Here is a 20,114-nt window from a genome sequence, read left to right on the forward strand (position 1 = left end):
AAATAAATGTGGAAATTATGCTGAGTGTTCTTTAGCCACCTGTCAACACAGTTTTGATCACAAATCATCCAAAGCACAATGTTATTTCTATACCACCTCAATCTTATCTTATTTGATGGTAGTGATATAATCTACTGGGAAATCTGGTTTTCAGTTGGGTCAGCACTGCACCAAGAGTAAATAGTATTACTGAAGCAGCTATCAGATGGCTAAAGGCCACATTATCTACACCACAGTTTACCACGTGAGAATTTTTTTCCTCTTCTTTTGTTTCCTACATGTTCAAAGGTTGAAGACTACATTTTTTTCTCTGAAGGGAACTATTAAAATTTTGGATTTTTTCAGTATTTTATACAAAACAAGTGAGTCTCTATGGCAAACAACTTTTTTTGCAACACTATGACGTGCTACTCCAACAGAAGCAAACTAGCAACAGCCAGTTTTTAATTCTTGTCTCCATTGCCAGTGAGTCTGGAGCAAAATAAGATGTCAGGAACAACCCTTAGCCACTATAAAAGCACGTTAAAGTTTTCAGTATATTTGTTCCACTCTGCAGTTACTTATGACCCGAACTACTACCTTCAGCATATTACTGCGGCAAGGAGATTTTCCATGTCAATTTAATACCAAAACAACTAGGATCTGACAAGCTCCTCACTTTTTTTTTAAAGACAAATATAGAACAAGAGCCTTCAACTCCCTGACCTGGTCTCCCCTTTCTCAAACCCCTTTCAGTAAGCAGCTGTCCCTTCTGAAGGTACATCAACAGAGGGCAAGCTCAGAAGCAGCATTAACTTCACTCAGCCTAAACTTCTTCCAAAAACCCCAGCTTCCATAGCATTGTGCATGGAAGCCTACTAAGATATTGCATACAAAAAAAAAAGGAGAGTTAACAAAAATTCCCTCATATTTCCTAAGACTGCGTTACTATTTTGGACTGAGTCATACAGACTTCTTGTAATTTGGGATATATTAAGTAAAAGCAGAAGACAGACAACCAAGTCATAGGCACATATGATGTCTACCAGTTTAACAGGGTGGGGAGGAAGGGCAGAGATGGAACTGCTAAGGCTGCTGTTTCTTCATTGCCATTTTAACTTCCACACACAACTGAAATAGGAAGTTGCACATTGTTTCTGTAAAAGGATTTCCCTTAGCCTCCTACTCTTGGCCACAACCGGTACGAAATACTGCAGATTTATGTACTGAGAACATCCACATGGCCTCAACAGTCCTAGCACCACTTACTCCATACTGAGCCACAGCCTTCCCCCATCAAAATTTTTCCAGACTAGGGCTGGGCACTCTGGCAGAGGACCCTGGCCCAAGAAGAAACAATGCCACCAACCTCCCCTCCTCCAGGACCACCCTCAGACTCGTACATGCACACACTCAGCAATGAGTTCTCAGCTCCGTCCCTTACAAGTGCACCAGAACACAACTGCTGCAACCTGATGGCACCTGAAAACCAGTACAAGTCTTGAAGAGTCAAGTTTTGCATGTAGGCACAGAGAGGAAGACATCACTATACCTCCACTGCTGAATGCATTATCTCACCACCATTACAGTAAATCAGTCAGACTGATCATGAGTTTAGAAATTAGACATGTTCACTGTGCAGTTATTAGCACAACGATTAAACTTGATTGCATACACTTAGGGAGGAGCGTCAGCTGCTGGAGATGACACACAAATAAGCATGCAGATAGAAGAAGCCAGAAGCCTGTAGTTTTCAGAATCTTGCCTCCAGGACAACTGATCCCACAAATCAGGGTTGGAGGAGAGGCAGAGAACAAAACATTGTCTGACACAAGAAAATTGGGGGGAGGGGGGAGGGAAAGAGAGACTGGCTATCTCTTAATGTCACTTTCAGCAAAGTGAGACACACACTACATACATATTGACCAACAAAGTTGTTTGAGACCAACTGAGGAAAGTACACAGGCACCCTGTTAAATGTGGTGGGTTACAAGCCTCTGACCCACACTGCCACATTTCAAGAGAAGGCCTTACAGCTCCACAATAACAAGCACCATGGACTCAGGCACAACTGGCCACTAATCTGCGCAGTACTGCACAGCTAAACACACGCTCAAAAATTACTGACCTTCTGTAAGAAGCCTAACTGTGTGGGAAGTGACTGGGATCTATGTACTGCTACAGCTACCTCAGTCAGGTAAGGAGTACAATACTTTCCGGAGAGATAAAGGGGTACATCAGGACACAATTTAAAAGACTGTCAAAAGAAAGCTGTGCAAACTTCTGTGGCCTGCCTCCTCCCCGCTGCTTTGGGAAAGCCCAGGTTTCCTAAGTGAGGTCAATGTACTTTCTGGATTTAAGTTGTTAGTGTTTACTCCCAGAAGTATACAGCTAATGTAAACAACAACTACACATTTTTTTTAAGAACTATCACGATGAAGAAATCTAGGCAACTGGGCAGGAGGGGAAGAGTAAACAGGAAAAGCATCTTTATTCTAGTAAGATCCACAGACTGTTCATAATCTGTTTTTCCAGGATGGTTAAGTCACATTAATTGTTTGCAGAACTTCTGCTTTCTAAAAATGCATTTGGAAGATTTCATACCACATTTTCTTTATTCTGTTCCTCCTGATTAGATGATGCTTCTAAGCAATATCAAACTATGTGACCTGTCATTACCGAGTCATAACCAGACAGCAGTATTCTTTCAATTTAATTTCAGGCAAACATTTCACATAGAAAACAGTCTTTGAAGAAGTTTTTCAAATAATTTCCAAAAGAATAAATACATTAGATACATTTATTTCAAGTAATTCAGCTAGCTCTAGTAGAGAGCATCTCTGAAGAGTTTCTGCATTGACTGAAGGACTACACATTTAATGCAGCCCAGGGAAATACAGTTTCATAAGGATGTTGAGATGAAAACAAGCAACTTGGAGTTGTGGTCTCATCAAGCTCCCTTTGCTCCCAGGTCTGGAAGTCTAGAACCAAGCTAACTGGACTGAAGCTTGATATTCTCTCTGCCAGCCAAGAGGCACGCTACATTGCAGGACAAATGCTTAAAGCAGCAAAAGCCCAAGTGATTTAACTTGACTTTCTCTCAGTGAGAGCTTACAGAAACCATCCCCCACTTCCTGAAGTTTCATTATTTGTTAATGTGGCACAGCCTGTGCTAAGAAAAAGGAAAACCATTTAAATAAAACACTATGAACATCCCCAGAAGTTCTCGCATCCAGATGCAAACACTACCATTGTATCAGGGATGCTTCAGGACTGCAACGGATGAAGGAGAACTGTGGTCAGCTGTCATGCTGCTGTCAAAATAAGGCACCGATAGACACATATACATGTCATGTGGATGAACACCATCCATATAGCACAGACAGATATACTTAACTATACATCAGTTTAGGAGGAGATTAAAGCAGCAATACAGAAGTGGCAAACAGACCACCCTCAGTATGCAGAGGGGAACAAATCAAATACAAGACTGTCAAGCTCCTATCAGCTTACAGGCTTCTAAGTGTGTCAGTGCTGTCTCTTAACAAGAGACTTATGGTGTATGAGAAAAACTAAATCCAAACACAGTAGCACAGGTAAGGTATCAGATAGGTGAGACAGTCTAATTTGTTTCTGGCTGTTTGTTTCAGACCTCTTGCTTTACCTCAATGACCCATATTACACGAATATAGCACATTTCTGGTGCAACTTAAAAGGCTGCGCCTCCCAAATGGAGACTGTCCTCAGTTACTTCAGTGTCTCACTCATCACCACAGCAGGCAAAAAGTGTCCTGAGTTGTAGCACTGGAATAACATAATATTCCCACCACTCATCCAGTCTCAATTGCATTGTTTCATCTGCCAAGACACACATGCAGATCGATTTCAAGCTAAGTTTATTTTTTAAAAAACATCCAGGCTTAATCAGTATTTGAATTTCTTCTAATTAAGAGGAATAAACAGCTTGCTAGTCCACATGCAATGGCGTATTATTAGCTTACCACACTACCTATCAGCTATTAAAGAGCAAAAATATGTACACTGCTTAAAAAGCTCCAGTAACACCTGTCCCAGTCTAGTTTAGGACACAAGCCTTATTCACAGTACAACTTGTCTCTTTTAGTCCTGTACTACATCTGGCCATCACTGCATCTTCCTTAATGCTTAAGAACACACGTAAGAAAATCCTTTAAGTGGACAAAGAAGGATCAGCTTCCCAAAGATGACGTTTATCCCCTTTCCAGTCAGATAAAGGTTGATTTGTGGTTTGAAGGCTTATCCTGCAATCTTATACAGCCTAGTTTTGAATGCAGTTCAAAAATATAATTTAAAAAGAAGAAAAAACAATCCCATGAAACACCAAGTTCAACAAGAAAGCAGAATTTTCTACAATCCAATCAAACCCCTCAGTCATTGTTCAATATTTCCTTGTTCTTGTATTTTGAAAAGATGGCCCGCCTGACCTTTCCTTAAGCTTTGCTATGTTTTACTATTTCTATCATGACCACTCTTAACTCTAAGGTCCCCATCCTACCTGTTCTCACTTTGTACAGAAGCCTGATAGCTTTTAATCACACCCTTGTTACTCCTGGTTTTGCCACGTACAGGCATTTGAGATACCATAACAAGATCAGGTTGACAAGACATTTTTCTCTCGCAAGCAAGGAACAGAGAAGCTGGTAGAGAAATAGCAAGCAATGCTTCAATCCCCATGTGACAACACACTGAATTATACTGACGGATCCATTGTAAATAACCATCCCAGGACAACGTGTAGGGGAAAAGCAAGTGCTTCTAGGCATGAAGAAGTAAAGCTACAAAACCATTGCACATTAACATTCAAACAAGGGTACATTCAGGAAAAAGTCATAAGTTATTTAGCAGATTCTCAAGGAGGAGGCGAACAAAATACAAGATCTGTCATCCTATGGTCATGTACTACATATATTTCTGTACCCATAAGATATAATGAGGCACAATATTAGGCAAAATTATTAAATATAACTATTTCTTGGAACCAGGAATGAACATTCAAAAGGGAAATCATGGCTTTAGTAATCTATTTTTTAAAACAGAGAAAAAGGGAGACATGCATTTATGGTGGTTACTTCTACGTGTACAGCCAGCATTCCCAACTGAAATAGCTGAAAAAAAGTGAACCATGGTCTCCCCTAGTTGTCACTCAAACTGTGCTAGTCCAAAACATTCTGATTTTCCTCAGAAAAACCCTACTTACAGTACAGCTTTTATCCAAACAAATCTACAATTTTATTTCCACTACCACCACAATGCCCATGCACAATGTTCCACTGCGTGATGGCAGCACGGTCAGTTAAAAATCAACAATATTTTCCAGTGGAGTAAGTAGTTCTGAAAAAAAAATATTCATAGTAACCTACTTCTATGTACGTGTTCAGCCACAAATTATATCAATTAATACTACTGCACACACACTTCTTTCCATCACAGTAAAGAAAAATGTTTCATTTTGTGCTCTGGCTCTGCCCCAGTGGATGCAGAGGTCATGCTGTCCCAGATGATCCTGAGGAAGGGATACACACCAGGGCACAGCAGCCATTTGACAAGTGTTCAGTAAGACTAACAGTTGGATAGATTTCCACACTTGATACACACTTTTTCAAAGTTACAATAAAACAACAGAAGTTGCCCCAGCTTTAGAAGAACAGCCAACTTGTCATTCCTGTACCTCCCATGAACTAGTAAGTATGTTCACTGCATAAATATAACCTATAAGGGGGCTCAACAAAACCAGCCAGCAGAAAGCGCTAAGCAATTCCCTTCTGAATGGCACAAAAAGTCCACCCATGAGCACTCAGCAGCATGGACTCATGTGCCTGAATGCCAGATTACAAGGAGAGGCAGCTTCAGTGTTGCAGTGCAACCAAGACTCATCAGCTCTCCTCCTATACCCCAAATACAGACAGCTCAAATGTAACACTACCGAGCTACCATGAAAACCAACACCCCAAATACCTGCACTGGACAGCACAGATGCCGCGACCAACTTGTGGTTACCTGCTGCTGTATTAGACACAATGTTCTTACAGCCATCACTTCATACACTGCATTTCATTTTTGCTTTGCTCTTATGTCACTGAAACACTGACAGAGATAAGAAAACCCTAGTTCAGTGTAGGAGCATATAAAGACTGCTAGTTTATCGAGACTTGAAAGAGAAGGAAAATTAATTTCAGACAACAATCTAATCAGATGCATCTGAAGGGGGGAAAAAAGTACTCCTTGAGAAGTCCAATATTTGACTTTACAACAGGTTAATAACACATTTCGTTTGTAGTATATCTTACGGATATGAGTGGTTTTCATTAAAAAAGAAAGACTGCACGAACACCCTTGACTCCTCTGTTACACAAAATTATCAATAAGTCCTTTCAGAGTAATGTTTACAATCCCAAGATTTTTGGCTTTGATTTCAGAAAACAAGAGGCTGCATCAGGCTTCTTAATTTAGTATTTAATAAGGTGTATAGAGCCTTTAGCCAAATACCCGTTCAGCAGAAAGGAGATTTTAATGGTCTAAAAGACATTGAAAACAATGCCTTCAAACTGCCCTTCTACCAGACTGTGGAATGGGAATCAGTATATGAAGGAATTCACTACAGTCAACAACTACTAAAGCCAGCAACTTCCTCCATTCCCTAAAAACAGGTTCAATTCCTGCACTCACAAATAAAAAATCAGAATCAAGAAAGACAGGAAACAAAAGTTCCTGGTTCAGTGTCGTCTTCTCCATCAAAGCAACTGCCCTTCCCCACCCCAGGAAGGCTGACATTTGTGGTTGCTCTCTCATAGGTGTGTACTTAACTAAGTATCAGGGGGCTTGTTTGTTTGTTTTGATTTTTTTTTTTTTTTGGTTGGCCATGGGTTGGTTGAGTTTTTTGACTGCTGAACTGCACAGGAATTACAGGCAGATCCTATGTGTACTCATTTGTGGTCATGAAGGGAATTTCTCAACAGAACAGCTGATGAAGCAACCCCTGCACATGCTGAACAATTTATACATATCATGTAGAAGCTAAAATGCACAAAGTTAACAACTAGAGCAAACGCAGTACAACTTCTTGCACCCTTGGCCTCTATCACAGAGAGTACAGGAAGAACAGGATGTATAGCAAATGCTACAGAGATAACTGTCAGCTCTTTATTAGGAGAAGGAACATCACCCAAGGCAAGGTTAATCTAAACAAAAGATTTGAGTTTCTCTGCCATATTTAGAATATTTGCGTCTGCTGACAAGCAAGGGCAGCCCAAGAGAATCAGAGAGAAGACATTATCTTTCTAATGTGTACATCGATACATACAGATAATGTTCTAGTTCCCACAGAATCACTCGGTCTCTTCACATAGTTTTGGGTGTATAGAAAGGAAATTTTGTATGGAAGTGGAGCTTACAAGGATTTGTAGACATGGAGTAGCAATTTCTCCCCTAACTCTGCAATTGTCTCCCCCCTCATCATTTAGTTCCTACAGCTTATGACGTAACATGCAAGGATACAAAGCTTTTAGGATATATCCAGATACTGCAATGTAACACTGAGAAGAGTCACACCAGGGGGTAATCTGTGCAGTGCTGCACCATCCTCCAAAATAAGAAAGATTTTTCCAACTCCATGTACTAACCTGCCGAGCTTCAACTTGTGGCTAACTGTTGAACGTTACATGGTTGCTACCAAGAGGAAGGCTGACTGCAAAGATGACAGTCAGAGTTGCTAAATATTTGTAGGCTACCACTATGTCATTGCTTTGCTTCATTTTTGTCAAAGTAAACAAGCATAACTCCTTCAGCCTCTCCTTGCAGCCTGCCTGTTCCATTCCCCTCACCATCTCAGCATCCCTCTACGCTAGACTTCCTCCAATTTCCCTAAATCACTCTTGAGCAAGGCAGTGTGAAACAAAAAAAAAAAATGGGGACAGTGCTCCACTTGAAGCCTCAGCACTGCAGAGCAGCTGATAATCACTGCCCTTCATCTGCCAGCCACACTCCTTCCCAAAGCAGCCCTGCCACACTCTTTTCACTTATCCAGATGGACTTACCTTGCCTCGTGCTCCAGACAGCACCCACCACCAGCACACCGGCTCCTTTCCAGCAAGACAGTTACTCACAGTCACATCCCAGCACACAGGGTTATTCCACCTCAGATGCAGGTTCCCGCACCTCATCCAGTTCCACAAGGTTTTTGCTGGCTTAATCCTGAAGTTTCTCAAGGTTCCTCTGCACTGAAGCTGAGCCACTCAGCATATGTATCACCTTTACTAATTTAGAGTTATCTCCAGAATTGCTGAGAACATGCTTTATGCCCTGTATAGTCTTAAAATAATATTATGAACTGTGTGGGCTCCAGTACCGGCCCTCTTGTTAGCAGCCACCAATCATTTGTTTAGTTCTGGATGATTTTCTCTCCAGTAAACAGTCCTTTCGTCCAGCCCTTCATGTCAGAACCAGACATGTCAGAACAAGATAAGAGTTTTAAGCATTCTCTTGTTTATAAAGAGGCAACTTAAAAGTACCTGGACAGCTGTCCTCTGGAAGCACAGTCATCACTAAGAGAACCTGGAGAGGTCTTTTGCTCCCATCCATTAGGCACATTAAAGTACTTTACATAATTGCCTGATTCTAGACACAAGCAACCACATTCATCAGCAAATGATTTGTCACATTACCTACACTCTTTCTATTTCTTGGCTTTCCAAGAAAAATTTGAACTGTACTGTGATCACAGACCACAGTCTACAAGTGTAGCATGCCATTAATCCAAAGGATAGACACACACATTCTGAGAGAAAGATATTTCCCTCAAACTCAAACATGAAGAGTCCCCACTGTACGTCTACTGCCTTATGACTCTTCAAACATCAGAAACTTACTGAGAGCCTAACAGCTCTCGTGCTCCTCTTCTCTGGCATCAAACAACAGTTACTGTGTTCTCAACTTGCTACTACTTAGGACCTCATCCCTTCAAGTCTCAGAACATCAGCAGAGCCCCTCTGAAACCTAAGCCACATCAGTTCCAACTTGTTGCTCACCGAATGGAAAAGGCCTGAGTATTTGGGGATAGGGAGGTACGTAGGTGTGATTCAATACAGGCTACAGCTGAAAGTTTCAGAAATCCTACAAGAAAATATAAGGTTTGTTTTGCATTATTGCCCCTGACTTTAGCTGGACAACCATACCGTAGAAAGAGAAGTCATTTGGCTTTCTGCTAGCAGGAAGCATTCGAATTAAACACTCAATGAATTAGACACAGATAGCGAGAGGGCAAGATTCTTCTAAAACTAATTCAGAATTGGACTATTTTTAAGCTCTAAAAGCTTCCAACTTTTAATGGTGACAAAAGATGCATTTTTTTTGCAGCGAGTGACACTTTCAGAATGCATTTTTTTGTAATGTCCCCATTTTGCATTAGGGGATGAGCTTCACATGCAGAAGAAATTTTAACACTGAAACTTTAAGGGGTGTGGTGTTTCCTGGTGCAAACCATAATTTCTTAAAAAGGAGTCTATCATGGTTTTAAATACTGAGCTATTTAAAAATTGTTTATGTCCGGGGGGGGGGAAAAAAAAAAAAAGAGATACTTGCTACACTCAGTACTGCAGCTGCTCCAACATAAATGTGAGTGCTGATCAGTTACATTTTTCAGTTTTGACACAGTAAACAAGGATGTCCCTGTCAACCTCTCTCTCCTCTGACCGATCTGGCTCTGTCCCATCTTCATTCTCTTGAAGCTGGTGGAAGTGAAGCAGCAAAAAATTTATCTTAAAGTACATGTGTAAGTCAACTCCTGTTTCCAAGAGGGGAAGAGGGAAGAATAGCCAGGAAACAGCAAGTTGAAAGAGCAAAAGAACACAGGCACAAGTTTCCAGAGGAACAGTTTTCACTTGTCAAATATTCAAGCTATGAAGAGCTGAATTTTTAAGTACTCTACTAAAATACACTCATTTTCAGAATGAAGGGAGGGAAATGAGAGGGGTTTTTAATTTCATTATTTAAAGTATTACCTCACTGGCTCAGGGACCCATGCAAAAATGACACAACTGAACAACCTGAGTTAAAATAGCAAACTAGAATTTCATTTAACACACATAAGAAATACACATAATGAAGCATAAATTGCATTCAGAGCATAAATACGTAGTGTCTTGCTTAATTCATCATCAGGGTGTAGGAAAAAATCCTGGGTTTATTTAGTTGCAGCACACCTCAAGAAATAACATATGCTGAATGTTAAGGTCTTCATTACTTCCCAACTTCAACGTCCAAGGTCGTTCCTGGTGTTTCTAATTGCAGACTGACCCTTAGCTTCTCCTTTCACTGTCCAAACTATGCATTCATTCATCTTCCCTAAGATTGCTACAAAAGAAAATATTCCCTATTCCTGACACCTTACACCTCATATGCTACAAAGAAAGCAAAACACCTGTTTTTTCCTGTTCAATCCTCTTAAAAGAAAATTTCTTCTTGGTTGCTGCAACTCCAGGCAACCTATACCATGGCAGAACTGCTGCTCTGCCACTATCTAGCATCTGTGGATGGACAAAAGTCAGCAGTGACTGCCAAGAATAACATAAGGCTCAAGTCCTTCTTTCATTGCCTTTTTACACCCGTGTCCCATAAGGGAAATTCAGATAGTACACCATGACAATGCAGCACTCAGGCTGGCTCTGCTTTTACACTGAAGATCAAAATTAGCTCAACTTCTACCTTATATTTCCCTTCTAAGTATGACCACTCTCAAGGCAAATAAAAGCAAAGTAAAGCACCAAACAGGAACTAACAGAAATATGCAATGTAACTGTGACTGCAACAGAAAGCCTGTAGTAGGGAGTTTAGAGGTATATATTCCTTAGAGTCTTTAGCAAAGCCTCAATGCTCACGTTGGTCCGAAGCACAGGCTTGCTGTCTTTTTTCCCCTAAACCTTGCTAAACAGAGTGAGTAGGATCACTTATACGGGAAGAGTTCGCCAGCTCCTCCAGAACAGCAATCAGGTGTTTGCTCCGTCATATCACAGCAGCTTGGAAAGGTCAAGTCAGCTTGGCAAAGCTCAAAGTCAGTATCAGCCGTTTTAGCTCAAACGCTGAGATGTATGTGCACAGCTCTGTAGATCGGGTGCAGTAAATAATTATGTGCAGGTCACTCCAGATCCACACATCACAGCTGAAAGTCAACTATAATTGCAGAAAATATAGACACAACTAGGCAGGCTTCTGCACTAGCTGCCCCTGTGAAAACCATTCCTAGAGCTGTTCATGACCTCCATGTGCTCAGAGCATTGCTCCCTCACCATAGTGCCATTACTCACATGAAGCCTCTCTGCTTGCTCTCAATAAAAAAAAAATCCAAGTTGAATTATTTTTTTCCCTATAAAAGCAAATAAGCTTTCCATCTGTAAAATGAAGTTCCAGTAACAAGAACAGAACATACCACTCCAACAGCTAACATTTCATGAGTGCTTTTTCCAGGAGGTACACAGCTAGGAAAAACAGTGGCTACTAATCAAGATTAGCTATCCAGCTACTTCGCCTAGAGTTATTCTGGAAAACGTGCATAGAGAACCGAAACATGGTAGGGGAAGAGAAACTGCCTGCAGGTCAGAAGAGCCACAGGATTTTCTTCCATAGAAAGAAGAAAAGTTTTTTTAACCAGAAAAACTATCAAATTGTACCTTATCTCAGATATCTGCTCTATGTTATAAAACCCAGAATAAAGTAAATGACTGGCAATGCCTCAGATCTGTGTTTCTAGGCAATACTTCTTTCATGGAGAATAATTCCATTTTGAGAATATGTTCATCTTCATGCTTTAGCGGCATGAAAACATTCACAACTAATACAAGCGCAGGGAAAGACACTCTGGAGACCTCGGAGAATTTAGAAACAGTCTATTAAAGCAACCACATAACCAATTTAAGATATGCAGTTGAAGCATTTGAGAGAAATATTTCAAAGCAAACACCTGAGCTGGTATGCATGTATTATCTGTATCCAGTTTAATTCTACAGAATTAGTCTGCAGAGGTTCATTTATAAGCAAGGATTAGTTTCAGGAAAGACTAACCAGAAACTACAAGCAAGTGACCTTGCTAAACACTCCTCAAAAGCTCTACAAAGCACCATTTGTTCACAGTCTTTAGCAAACAGTTTGTGTATCAGGTGACTCAATAGCTTTCAGAGTAGTGCCTTCAACTCAAACAGCAAACAGTACAGAGGGTTAACACCTTTTGTGCTAGTATCAAACATTTTTGCTTTTTCCATGGTTAGTCATATCAGAGGGCCAATGAGAATTTAAAATTCCTTCAGAAACTGAATCCTTCTCTCTACTCCTCCCTCAAATGCAGCTTCAGAACTTGGAATCTTAATTATTAACTCCTGCTTTAAACCAAATATAATCCCAGTCTTCTTGATAAAGCAACTGTTTTACTTCAGTCACAATCTCCATCATAAAGTGGCTTTCATAAATATTAAAAAAGCCTCACCATTTCCTATCATTTTACTTGGAGAACTCAAAGCAGTCAACAAACTATACAGCTCAATAACACAAAAGACAAGATAAGGCCTCCTCCAATGTTGTCAGTCAGTCTATCAAAAGAAAAGAGATTACCTGGGAGATATGGTTGATGGAGGACTCCATCCTCCGTAGCTGGGATGCCTGGATGTCCAGCAGCTGTAATACATTGTTGGCCAGTGCATTGATCTGATAAGCAACACTGGCTAGAGACTGAGTTGTGTAGGCTTTGGTCTCTTCTAACGCTTTCCTTTTATCTGGAGCCTGTAAACCAAAAGAACAAGATGTTTGCTTAAGGCCAGGAAAAGGGTGGGCGGTGGGGCAAAAGGACAGGAACAAAAAATACAACCTATATTTAGAAGAATCTGTAATCAAGATCTGACTGTGCAGTCAAAGTACTTGATCTGCATCTACATTTTAAAAAATAATTAATAAGGAGCAGATAAAGAGTTTGAAAAATATTTAAACTTAATAACAGTACATGCCAGAACACAATTCAGTCAGAAAAGCCAACACTATCACGATTTTCTGGCATCAAGTTTCCAAAGCATTCCCAAACTTCCATTTCCAGAAAACCCTCAAATTCCCCAGGAACAATGAAATGCAGCTTCACTCAGAGCAGGTTACTGTCCAAGATCAGCCACGGCTTACATGACGAACTGTACAGCCCAAGTAAGTGCCTTCTCACCGGCAGGATGGGGTGTACCAAAACCACCTCCACCTGGAAAATACATACACCGCCATCTCTGAAGTGCTGCCTGTATCACAGCTCAGGAGTTGGCCGCGGAGCCCACATGCTTTGTCTGTATCCAGCTTGCAAACTCCAGCTATCCATTATTCTCTTCTCTTCCCTTTGTAGGAAAGGTACACTGCATAAGGAAGGATTTGCAGTACAAGATGACTCACTGCTAGCATAGTTTCTTCCGGATTTTTTTTTTTACTTCTGGAATAGTCAGTTGGTCTCAGCAACCAAAAGCAAAGTTTATAGTAATAGCCCCTTCTAGCTAGACTTCTATTTTTATTGCTGATTTCTTTGAATAACACTCAACACACTTTGCATGCAACAGTTACAATATTAAGCACAAAGTCAGGAAACAAAGAAATTCCATTCGCATTCAACTGAATCCCGTTTTTTCCAACTTCCATGCACTCATTCAATCTTAAATCCTGGCTCTTATTTCTTCACCTCAATATTTTAATTTAACATCCACAAGTGTTCAATCTGCCCCTAAGCTAAAGTATGAACCAAAACAACAACTAACAAGCAATGCTTCTCGTCTCTCTAGCTTTAAGGAGAAAACCAGAGGGCAAGCTGTTAATACACATCAAGCTCGCAGCGTGGCCTAAATACTGCAACACCAGCTATGCTTTGCCACCTTGTAAAGATTTTTTTAAGCCAGGGTGAATTCCCCCCCAGTCCAAGAAATTTGTTCATATTCATGATCAATGTTCCTAGCAGTGTTTTGACGCATACTAGAACACTTGGTTAACGTCATCCTTTAAAAGGTTTCATACACAGATGTCTCATACAATGTGAAGCAGCAAGAACAGTTTAATGCAACCTGTTGCCAAAGGGTGAAACAGCTACTGCATGTACGAAGGCCATGTTATACAAACTCCCATTTTAAAGCTACACTTCACCTAAAAGCAATAAAGACATTTCTAGCTGTCAGAAGACATTCTTAAGAGTCATTTTGCTTCAAAACAAACTTTGATTTGAGGAAATAAAGGATCTGTAAAACAAATACTAAGGGTCAAGAAGTTTCCCAAAGCACATAGGCATTCCAAAGAGCCATTTTTAACTTCAAATCATCACTAGCAGTGATTTTAAAAACAATGTTTTACTGAGCCCAAGCCTAAAGAAAAAAAAAAAAAAGGGTGATATATTTGAACTACTACTGCTCTGGACAATGACAAAAATGCAGGTAGTAGCTCCAGTGGTATCTGAAATAAAAGGTTTACTAAGCTAGGCACAGCCAATAAGGTGGCAGTCAACTTGACTCTGATTTCATATAAACAAATGTAGATTTTTAGCCTCTACTCAAGCATTTTCTTATTAAGCAGTTTTAACTAAGCCATGTTATGTTGAACACTAACAGGTTACAAAGCCAATTACTTAGTGTTGTCAAATGAGAAAACTTCAGCGTATAGAAAGTTTCTTGTCTTCTCTGATTATTTGTTGATCAAATGCCTTGCCCTCATTTGCCTAAATACCTACCGGTTTAGTTATTTGCTCAAATGACTGGTTTGGTGCAGGATTAGATGAACATAGTTGTGATGCGGAACGCACTTCATGTCCTAGCGGAATTAGGTGAGACGTACTTTCAAGCTTTGCAGATAAAACTGCAAATTGAAATTGCCTAAATTAACAGGTTAGATTACAACTAACTTGACTTTTGCACTTTTTAATTAGGACTGCTGGCATCCACAAGAAATAAGCTAAACGAGCCATAGCAAGCAAAACAGGGAGGGGAGAGGGAGAAGCCAAGAGCCACATGGCAGCAAAAGGAGGGAGCCGGGATTTGCAAGGTTCTTCAACTACAACTTTCATCTCTCTCTTTAAGCAAAAACTAAGACTAGTACAGAAAACAATGCACATGTTTACATTCCTTCAGAGACTTTAGTATGATACAAGAGCACCAGTTAAATATAAAGATGACCAAACAAAGGCTGTCAGCTGACTTGTTTTCCTACTAGTTCATTATTATTTTACAATCTCATATTAAAAGCTTCAAACATGCTGATGTTTCCAGTGGTCCTTGATATAAATGCAAGTTTGAGGGTCCTTTAGTAGCAAAGTGAATATTCTTTAAATCCAGAACAGAAGCTTTCAAAGTTTTCCTCTTAATGTAAGTTCTCACCTGTATCCCCAGTTCACCCTGAACAGCCATGTTACTATGGCAAAACTGCAGTTTGAAATTGCTTTCAAATAACTAGGCTTAATACTAAAAATTAGAACCTCTCCTGTAGTCCAAGTAGACACATAAAGAGACAGTTAAACTAGCACAGCATTCCACATCGCCTATTGTGTATCTTCGTCAAATCCGAATTTGTATCATAAGGCTTCCTTAAAAAGTTTACATAATTACTACAGTCAAGTCAAAAATTATTCTGCACTCAAGCAAGCAACTGCCACAGTAAAAAGAAAGTAAGAGCTTATTCACTGGTCTTTCAGTTCAGTGACACATCAAGGTCAAGTGATGAGGGATGGATAGATTCGCATAGTTCATCAGTTTTTTTCTTCCCGTCCAAACGGCCATCCACATCAGCAACATCCCACAACAGTGTCTGTGCAGCGTTCAAATCATCTGTCCTCCCAGCTTCCTTTCGCTCAGCTAATTTCCACCGTCTTCTAACTCATGCAGCACACAAGCTTCTTCCAAAAAATCACACCAGCTCAAACTGCAAAGCACTTTCAGAAGCCAAGCTTTCTGTTGCAGGCACATCAGTCCATACCCTCTTTACCCATTCTCCAACCTCCATCTTCAGTCCCATTCACTGTGCTTGAAACTCCCTGTAAGATAGCATGCCCCACCAGAAGAGCTGGCTTCATTTTGACAAGGGTCAGAAAGCAACTCATGAGATCACAACAAAATTGGTTGCCCTAGTTGAGACAAATTAATTTGCTTTCTCAATACATGGCATGTGCTGCTCTGCATTTTTCATCTTCAGTTGTTTGAATATGGGCGAACATAAGCCCATTGAGGATAAACTACTAACAGAGCACTGCCCTGAAGCAGCCCAATAATCGCTAAGCTAAACAGAGCTCTTAATTATTCAGTGCCCAATACTTGTTCAGATTCTTGCCATTCTGTTAAAGGGCTTGACCACTCTCAGCAATCAACCTGTATCAACAGCTTTACACTCAGCTTATGTGCCTTTGCAGCTACTGCTTGACCACATGTAATGAATTCAACAGTGCAGTATGCTTGTGCCTGCTTCACAAGTAACACAATTGTCTAGTTTCACCTGTCTTGTCTCTTTTTTGAAAAGACACACATATTTCATTAATTGCTTAAAGAGAAAATTAGAATTACTACAATCAGTTTCCACCTTGATTTAGCAATCTCTATCACATATCAGCATTCACAGAACACAACTACACCAAAGTCAGATACACCCTATTTGTATTCTCTTTTGTTCATGTTGTCATTTACATATCTTTCACATTTACAGAAGGCATACTTCCTGATAAGACAGATACTACAGCTGAGGTTCCAAAGTTCTTCTTCTTTCACTAAGGTCTTGCCATTTTATCTCAGAGACCTGGTCCCAACAAACTCAGCAATGAAATTTTACTAAAAAACCAATACCAACAGTACCCAAACAAGGAACATCCAGCCAAAACTTTCAGTTAAAGTCAGCACTTCATTTTTCAAGTCAGTTGAAAATACCCTTATAGAATGGTGAAGATGTACATCAGGCAGTGGCTTGGAGACTCCTAGCTATCAGTACTTAATCTCTCTGGAAAACAGCCAGGAACACTCCAGGGTGGGAAGAGCATACCTCTGAGAAGTGGCTTCTCCACCCACAAAACGGGGGCACTCAACCTCCCTAAGGTAAGAGCTTGTAACATTGTATGGGACTTCTGGATGCACCCGAGTTTGAAGTTGTTGCTTCACTGATCTGATAAGGTTTTTAATAACTCAAAATGCTGTCATAAAGGTTCATTCGTTACTTCTGACTGCTAATGGCAAAAAGACTTGGGCATTTCTAAACTATTCATGAAGTATATCCAGCTTAGACTCAGTATTCCACATCCAAGCTGCAGTAATGTGTTCTAAAAGTTCAAACATGCCATACACCCTAGATAACATCTACCTACTGAGCCAAAAGTCTAATTTACACTGAATATCAAAAACCATAAATCCAGAGATCACTGTAAATAGAGTACTGATGTAAGCAGGTAGCCCATGGGTACAGGTCCCCACTTATCCATAGTTCACAAAGCTCATTAGATTGCTCTGTAAACACACTGCATCATGGTAGACTTTCTGACTGTTACCGATGATTATTACACCAGAATATCAGTTATAAATGAGAAGGAAGTCAAATCACAGCAACAAGTGTCACAAGGTTCTATACTTTGAAGAACTTTGAGGAAACACCTACCCGCCTGGAAGCCATGCAAGGAAATCTAAACCGGCTGTGGTTATTACTAGCAGGTGCTCAGCAGGGAGCATTCAGGGTTTCCTCTCACCACAGGTACAACCTTAAGGGATATCGTGTATCATTCCAGAGTGGAAGGGGAAACCAGGGCTTCAAAATTCACAGATAGAGGTTGCCTGCACTATGTTTTTCATCCATGTAAGGACAGAATACATATAAGATGTGTCAGCTGCCTCCTGAACAGGTTTACTGTGCCCATGCCTAACACACTCACTGAAACACATCTCTCTGCATTGCACAAAGCTAGCATTTACTTCAAGGAGATGATACACTGAGCATTTCCCAATATCCAAACAGCTACTCTAAGCCTGGTATTTACCTGCCTCGAAGTTACAGAATGTTTCTCACTGATTAGCACTTCAATTCCCACACTGGACAGTGAAGCAAGCCTTCAGGAGATTTAGATCAGATGTTTAGGCTGAACCTTTGCCAGCATTCTAGGACAAGAAACATCCTCCCATACCATCCCAAATAAGACCTCAGAGGGTCAGCAGTACACTTCATCTACTGTCAATTTTCTACAAAATCAGTCCCAGAACAAGCAATGCAGTATTTCTGTTACTGGAACCACCTGCTTACTGACTGTGGGGAATTTAAAAAGAAAGCACTGTATATAAGGACAAGGAACAGGAAAGGACTAAGGACAAGCACAGGCTGATAAAAGGACACAGCGAACTCAGCCTCCATGTGAAGGGAAACTGAAGTCAAAACCCCACACATTCCAGAGCACAGGCAAATCTTAAAAGTTCTGCATCACAAATACCAGTACTACAATAGGTGCAGTAGAAAAATCTTCCAGGCATTCTACTGAAGTGATTTGCCATAACCTCTCATTTTGTTGTACTTTTTTACCATTCCTGAATTTGTATGAGGGTTGAAAGCTCAAAGAATTTAATTACCCAATAGTTTGTAACCTATTAATAAAAACATATTGCAGTCACTGAACATGTTGTCCACCTCCTGTCCAAGGCGTTCTCTACAGAGGACTGGCCACCAATCCTTCACTGACAGTGAAAACAAGAAGAGTACTCTACCCAACACACCTCTTCCTACACATGGTGAGAAGTGGTGTCAAGTAGAAGTATCAAAGCTCTCAACCACCTAAGTAACTGGCTGTTCCAGATGTACAAAGGAATTTAAAGACCGAGGAGACACAGAAGGATGCCTAACCATTCAGAACAGTTCTAAAACCCAAGAACTCTCTCGCTGCAGTAACCCTAAAATTAAAACCAAGATGATGAAATTCTTGCAAGTCTGTTCAGTAAACAGTAAGTCTTCCCACCTACTGAGGTAGAAATACCTAATAAACACAGCCAAGCTAGCACATACAATTCAAGTCAATTGAGCTTCCTTCCACCATCCACAACAAAAAGGCCCACTGGTATGAAAGAATACCATGCCTGTTGAGTTTCTCCAAGACAATATGCAGTACTCAGCTGTACCAAATGCAGAGGAACTGGTAGAACTTGAAATCTCTTCTCCCTAGGTAAAAATCTTGCACAATAAAGTTGGCGTTCATTCAAGGCACCAGATAAGGTGATCACCACCACAGCAATAACCACACTGCAGCCCACAAGCAAGATTTCAGTCTGTTTCTTTTTAGAAACACTATCTTGACAAAAATCATGGATTAGTCAGCTATTCCACCTCAAGGGTCAAGACACATACCAGATTATTTTAGTTTAACACACACACAGGAGAGTAACAAGGACTGCCTATAATTTGCAAGAAGTTTCAGACAGTCTCTTTCCCCAAATCCTGTACATGCTAGACAATCAGCTAGAAGCAAATCCTTCATTTCCATCAATAATATTCTCCTGACCAGTCTTGAATAGCCCCCAGAGCAAATTAGCATTTCTATGGGCCAAGACAAATTTAGCCAATCTGTCTGTGTCCTTGCAGATCTTCTTTTACTTGAAAGTTGCCTTTCTCTCTGTTATTAACTGTAAAAAAAAAAAAAAAAAAAAAAAAAAGGGGGGGCCTCAGTTTTCCGAATCATTATCTCTTTTAGGGAAGGTAGAGACAGGTTGTCATCAGACTTCAGCCCATTCTTGACCTGTGTGTACACGGCAAAGAACAATGCCTTTGAGATTAAGCTTCCAATAACTACCTTACCCTCACATATGTTTTTTACTTAAACTAAAACAAGTCCACAAGATACAGCTTTCCTAACAGACAGACTTATTTAATAGGCCTGTAAAGGAGGGCAGAAGTAGCCTACACGACCACGTTTTAATAAACAAACAAACAAAACAAAACAGTAGATAACTTTAAAAAAAGAATCAAGTTAGGAATTCAATGTTAATCCAGGCTGTGAACATTATGGCAAGAAACAAATCTACCCAATAGAAGCGTGATTTATAAAGCCATGCCGACTGACAGATGGAGCCTGGGAAGGTAGGTGCCAGCTGCTCTGTTAGCAGCATTTT

The 20,114-nt window shown here is 40.3% G+C and overlaps 1 protein-coding gene across 11 annotated transcripts in view; it reads right to left on the bottom strand.

Moving 5' to 3' along the window:
- The window catches only part of ABI1 (abl interactor 1), a 78,950-nt gene that overhangs the window by 42,328 nt on the left and 16,508 nt on the right, over nucleotides 1-20,114 (bottom strand). For all 11 annotated transcript variants that reach the window (XM_009569297.2, XM_009569304.2, XM_009569309.2 and 8 more), the window contains exon 2: nucleotides 12,613-12,780. In XM_009569297.2, the coding sequence (XP_009567592.1) occupies nucleotides 12,613-12,780 (168 nt within the window). The remainder of the gene's footprint in view (nucleotides 1-12,612; nucleotides 12,781-20,114) is intronic.

Source organism: Cuculus canorus, chromosome 2, assembly GCF_017976375.1.
Source record: "Cuculus canorus isolate bCucCan1 chromosome 2, bCucCan1.pri, whole genome shotgun sequence".
Taxonomy (NCBI): domain Eukaryota; kingdom Metazoa; phylum Chordata; class Aves; order Cuculiformes; family Cuculidae; genus Cuculus; species Cuculus canorus.